Source organism: Erinaceus europaeus, chromosome 1, assembly GCF_950295315.1.
Source record: "Erinaceus europaeus chromosome 1, mEriEur2.1, whole genome shotgun sequence".
Classification (NCBI taxonomy): domain Eukaryota; kingdom Metazoa; phylum Chordata; class Mammalia; order Eulipotyphla; family Erinaceidae; genus Erinaceus; species Erinaceus europaeus.
This window is the reverse complement of record NC_080162.1, coordinates 117,856,892-117,862,891: the sequence shown is the minus strand read 5'-3', so window position 1 is coordinate 117,862,891 and position 6,000 is coordinate 117,856,892. Positions and strand designations below refer to the sequence as shown.

Genomic DNA, 6,000 nt, shown 5'->3' with positions numbered 1-6,000 from the left:
GTTGTTACTGATGTCATCAATGTTGGATAGGACAGACAGAAATGGAGAGAGGAGAGGAAGACAGAGAGGGGGAGAGAAAGACAAACAACTGCACACCTGCTTCATCGCCTGAAGCGACTCCCCTGCAGGTGGGGACCCTTATGCCGGTCCTACCGCCTTGGGCCACGTGCACTTAACCAGCTGTGCTACCTCCCAATTCCCCTTCCTAACGTATTTTATGCAGCAGAGACATCTGCATGAAAAACACATTTATTTATTTACTTTTCCACATCCTCATCAATTTATTTCTGTTATTTTAATTTTTTCCCTTTAATGAGGGATTAATGTTTTAACGTCGACAGTAAGTACAATAAAAAACACATCTTTTTTTTTAAAAAAATTTTTTTAATATTTATTTTATTTATTCCCTTTTGTTGCCCTTGCTGTTTTTGTTGTTGTTGTTGTTATTATTGTTGTTGTTGGATAGGACAGAGAGAAATGGAGAGAGGAGGGGAAGACAGAGAGGAGGAGAGAAAGATAGACACCTGCAGACCTGCTTCACCGCCTGTGAAGACTCCCCTGCAGGTGGGGAGCCGGGGCTCGAACCGGGATCCTTATGCCGGTCCTTGTGCTTCGCGCCACCGGCGCTTAACCCGCTGCGCTACAGCAGCGACTGTTTTTTTGCGACTCCCAAAAAAACACATCTTTAAACGGCTTCTCAAAAAAGAAAAAGTGACCACTGAGCAGTCCATATGTGGGTTCTAGTTCTGGACCTGCTGCCACGATGGTGCCCCCCGCGGGCGGGCACTCCTAGGGCTTCCAGGGGCTGCTCTGCTGCTGGTCCAGGCTCTTAAGCATTGATAGATCCTCGGACTCAGGATTCCCTAAAAATCCTGAGGGAATGTTTCCTACAAGGGAGTGGGGCGGAGACTAATCCTTGCACAGAAATACATCTGCCACACATACTTCTAAAACTGTTGGCTGTGTTTTGGGCCAAAAGTTTCAGCATGTGTAATTGCTGGATTTTTTTAAAAAGTCTTTACTGGGGGTTAATATTTTACATTGGACAGTAAATACAGTAGTTTCTATATGCATAAAATTTCCCAGTTTTCCACATAATACAACCCCCACTAGGTCCTCTGCCATCATGTTTTTTTTTTTTAATGTGTACCCGAAGTCAGTTGCTCAAAGTTAGAGGTAGAACCCCGCCCCCTCCCACCTCCCATTCCAACCGCGTTTTCCCAGTACCTGGAGAGGGTTCAGAGAAGCCCAATAAATTGGCTGGTTTGCCAGTGCAGCACAGAGACTTCGCCGCGGGCAGCCGGCTCCACAGCTCCAGCCGCGCTCACCTGCGCCGAGCACCTGCAGCCAGCGTCCCCGCCACCCCCGCGCTCACCTGTCTGGGCAACCGCACCACCTCCCCGCGGACCCCCCCCCCCCCCACACACACACACACACACACGCCGCAGCTCCGGGAGGACCCGGCCAGCCTTCCCGCGCTCACCTGGGGACACACCCCTACGGCCCCAGTCCCAAGCCTGGCCTCCGGGCAGCACCGACCCGCTCTTCCCAGGGAAGAGGCGGGTGCCGGAGGAGGTGCGGCTACGCGCGGGACTACTTTTCGCGGACCCTCTAGTAGCGGGCGGAAGGATCCTTCTCAGGGTCCTGGCGGAGGGGAGCGCGTGCGGGACAGGGACCGGCGCAGTGCGCTTGCGCCTGCGCGGCGGTCGCCGCCGCCCGTCCGCTCGTCAGTATCTGCCGGTTAGACGGTCTTTGGGCTCGCCGGAGGGGCGTCGCCGCCGCTCTCCGCCACCGCCTCGGCTCCTCTCTCGCTATGGCGCAGATCCTCCCCATCCGCTTCCAGGAGCACCTCCAGGTGAGGCTAGCGGGCCTCCAGGCTGGGCCCGGGTGCCCCGTCCAGTCAGCCGCCCGGCGAACCCAAGCAGCGGGCGTCGCGGATGTGCCCCCCGTGGCCCCTTAGCTTGGCTGGGGCCCTGGCATCCGGCGCGCCTGGGCGACTGTGCCGGTTAGCGGGAGCCGTCCCTCTACCGAGAGACCCTCGCCGTCGGGGGCGGGGGCCGCTGTAACTGACTGCGGGGCCTTGTCCCCGCCCCCGAGCCCAGCCTGAGGCTCCGCTCGTGTCCGCCAACACCGGGACCCCGAGCGAGCGCGCGTCGCCGCCGCGGGGGCCGCTGGAGCCCGGGCTGGACTCGCTCGGACCCGCCACGCCCCCACCCGGGCCGCGGCCTCGCTCCTGGGCTCAGCTAGCGCGCTGTGTTGTGGCTTATTTCATCCTGCTCTACGCTCCGCTCTATTTTGCCAGAGCACTGCTCAGCTCTGGTTTATGGTGGCGCGGGGAATTGAACCTGGAGCTTTGGGTCCTTAGGCGTAACAGTCTCTTTGCATCACCATTATGCTTTCTACCCCCCGCACTATTTTTTCTTTTTAATTATTATATCTTTTATGATTATCTTCATAGACATAATCGTAAATCGAGAGGGAAGGGGGAGACAGACACCGGCAGCCCTGCTTCACCACTAGCAAAGCTTTCCCCTTGCGGGTGGGGACGGGGGCTCGAACAGGTCCTTGCGCACTGTAGTGTGTGCGCTCAACCAGGGGAGCAACACCCCCCCCCCTGCGCTTTATCTTAAACCATCACAATCTTGTAAAACAGAGGTGATTTCCCATTTTTTAAAGCTTTATTTATTTAGTTTGCTAGGACACAGAGAAATTGAGAGGGAAGAGGATAGCGAAGGAGACAAAGACACCTGCAGCCCTGCTTCACTTCACTGTTTGTGAAGCTTTCTCCCTACAGGTGGGGTCATGGGGCTCGAACTCCGGCCCTTATGGCTGTAATGTATGCACTTAACCAGATGTGCCACTGCCTGTTACCTGGTTTCCCAGTTTTCTAAAGGAGGAATCTGAGTCACAAAGATTGTTAATAGTTGTGGGGTGGTGGCTCATGGCTAGAATTTTGGGCTTTCCAGCACGAGGTCCTGAGTTCCATCCCTTCTGATTCCATTGCCAGAGTGATGCTCTCTGGTTCTCTTTCTCCTCCCTATTCCATGAATAATTAAAATAATAATACGTTAAATAATTATTAGTTGTTAGTCTCTTCAGAGTAAGAGCAGCGTCCAGACTCTGGTCTTTTGACTACAGAGCTGTAAAGCAAAGAGTGAAATTGATTAAAAGACTATGTTTTCAGAACACAAAGCATTTTGAACCCTGTATGCAAAAGACAAATGCCCTGGGAGTCTTACAGTGTACCAGTTAAATCCCTTCCTTGTGCAGCTTGGAAACTTGACACTAGAATATCCTGCCAGGGCCACTTGATTAGTGGTACAACTGAGGTTCTGTATAGGTCAAAGCCTCCTCAGTACCCAGCTCCTCTCTGGGCTTCATTCTACTACTGAACTGTGCCTGTGTGCACTAATTGATAAAGCAAAATATACCATTAGCTTCTGCTAATTATAACAACAACATAGTTACCGCTTACTAAACCATATCTTTCTCATGACTGTTTATTTTCTAGAGCTCTGTCTTAACAGGTGATGCCTGTATTGAAGTTGGCTTTTTTTCAGTTTGCTTGTTTTCCCAGAGCACTGCTAAATTTTGGTTTATGATGGTGCTGGGTATTGAATTGGGGAGCTCAGAGCCTCAGGCAAGAAAGTTTTTTTTTTTTTGCATAAGCACTATGCTGTCTCCTTATCTCATCTCTATTCAAACACACACACACACACACACCTGCTTCTCACCTCAACTTTTTTTTTTCTTTTTTGCCTGCCAAGACCTCAAGCCTACACAATTCCACTGTTCTTGGCTGCCACTACCATCATCTCCTTCTTTCTCAATTTCATAAGTAAATAAAACCTTTTTTAAAAATTCTATATTTTTATGACAGTAACAACGAAAAATTCTATTTTTTTTCAGAAATAGGAAGAGAAAGAAACTTCTCTTATAAGAACCATCATCTCATAGGGTTAGAGTAGTTCCATTCCTTACTTGACTGTGAACTTAGGGAGGTCGGGATCTCCTTTCTCCCCCTGCACTGAAGGAAGCTTTGGAGTTTTTTCTTTCACTCTCTTTCTTTATCTGCCTCTGTCTCCATCTAAAACAAAAATAAAACTAAACTAAAAAAAAAAAAAATTCAAGTTGTGTGGCTCAGAGGTGACACAGTAGAGTAAGTGTTGGACTCATGCCTGAAGTCTTTGGTTCAGTCCCTGGTATTGCATGTCATAGAGGGATGTTCTGGTTGTCTGTCATTTGCACTAATAAACCAATCTTTTTTAAATTTTGATTTTATTTATTATTGGATAGAGAGAGAAATTGAGAGAGAGAGACACCTGCAGCCCTGTTTCACCACTCACAAAGTTTTCCCCCTGCAGGTGGGGAAAAGGGGCTTGAATCTGGGTCCTTGGGTTACTGTAACATGTGTACCACCGCCAGGTCTGGCCCTTTAATCAATTTTCCAAAATTTTTGAAAATTATTTAGACTTCTGGGGGAAGAAGTAGTTCCACTGTTACTAGCATGAGGTCCTGAGTATGATCCCTGTGATGTGTATGTAAGAGTGGTGCTCTGTGGCACAAAGCGCAAGGACCGGTGGAAGGATCTCGGTTCAAGCCCCTGGCTCCCCACTTGCTGGGGAGTTGCTTCACAAGCAGGTCTGCAGGTCTGTCTTTCTCTCCCCGTCTTCCCCATCTCTCTCCATTTCTCTGTGTCCTATCCAACAACAACGACATCAATAACCACAACAATGTTAAAAAAACAAGGGCAACAAAAGGGAAAATAAACACATAAATACAAAAAAAAAGAGTGGTGCTCTGATTGTGTGCGTCTGTCTGTCTCTCAGATGGAGGGTGAGATACAGAGAGAGGAGAAGAGAGAAAGAGAGGAGAGATACCTGTAGCTCTTTTCCACTACTTTTGAAGCTTCCCCTGTGGTTAGGACTGGGGAGTAGAACACATACTCTCTTGCTAATAAATCAATGAGTCTTTTTTTTTTTTTTTCCTCCAGGGTTACCTCTGGGGCTCTGTGCCAACACTGTGAATCCACTGCTCCTGGAGGCCATTTTTTCCCATTTTATTGGATAGGACAGAGAGAAATTGAGAAGGGGAGGGGGAGATAGAAAAATAAGACACCTACAGACCTGCTTCACTGCTTGTGAAGCTTTCCTCTTGCAGGTGGGAAGCTAGGGGCTCAAACCTAGGCCCTTGTCACTTAGTACTTCTATGTGCACTTAACCTGGTGTGCCCCCAATAAATGAGTCTTTAAAAATATATTCAGTTACTTGAGTTTGATGGTTGTTGCTGTTTTGTGATAGCTAAGAATTGGAAAGAGCTAGAAGACTAAGAACCGATGACACCTTGATTCAAAATAGGAGTAACTGAACCATGTTGATGGCATAAAAGTTCTAGTTTGAGTTCTAGGTAGTTTTCTAGTGTGTTAAAAGAAAGCTGCTAGCCTGTCAAGTTCTGAAAAGTACCACAATGCAATACACAGGAACCATAAAAATTGTGTTTCTTCAAGGCCTTAATTTATAGTATTTCTTTGCAAGGTGACCCCATCCCACATTCTCCAGGAATGTGCTCAGAAAGGGTTTTCAGTCCAAGCTCAATCCACTCAGAGTTATTCTCTTCTCGTGTATATAAGAAAGACTTCAAACAGCAACTTTTCTTTAAATTATGAATGACTATTAGTATCCAGAAGATTCAGTCCAGCTAAATGAGACTTCCCTGGGTAGGGATAAGGAGGTTATTGATCTGGGGCTTCAAAAACACTACTGCTAGAGCTCATCTCAAAGATATATCATAGGCTCAGAGAGTTGGGGTGAGACTTTGGAGTATCTTCCCAGGGAAGTCTCATTTAGCTAGACTGAGGTTCCTGCTGTCTTTAGGGTTCAAAAAGACAATCAATAGTTAATGAACTAGGCTTTTGAGAGAGTCCGCATATCAAATATTATTGGGGAATTAATGTTTTACATTCAACAGTAAATACTATAGTTTTTACATGCATAACATTCC

The 6,000-nt window shown here is 47.9% G+C and overlaps 1 protein-coding gene across 5 annotated transcripts in view; it reads left to right on the top strand.

Moving 5' to 3' along the window:
* The first annotated feature begins 1,732 nt into the window (after positions 1-1,732).
* CLTCL1 (clathrin heavy chain like 1) overlaps positions 1,733-6,000 on the top strand; it is a 134,988-nt gene continuing 130,720 nt past the window's right edge. For all 5 annotated transcript variants that reach the window (XM_060195272.1, XM_060195280.1, XM_060195261.1 and 2 more), the window contains exon 1: positions 1,733-1,855. In XM_060195272.1, coding sequence (XP_060051255.1) covers positions 1,814-1,855 — 42 coding nt within the window. In that variant the 5' untranslated portion in view covers positions 1,733-1,813. The remainder of the gene's footprint in view (positions 1,856-6,000) is intronic.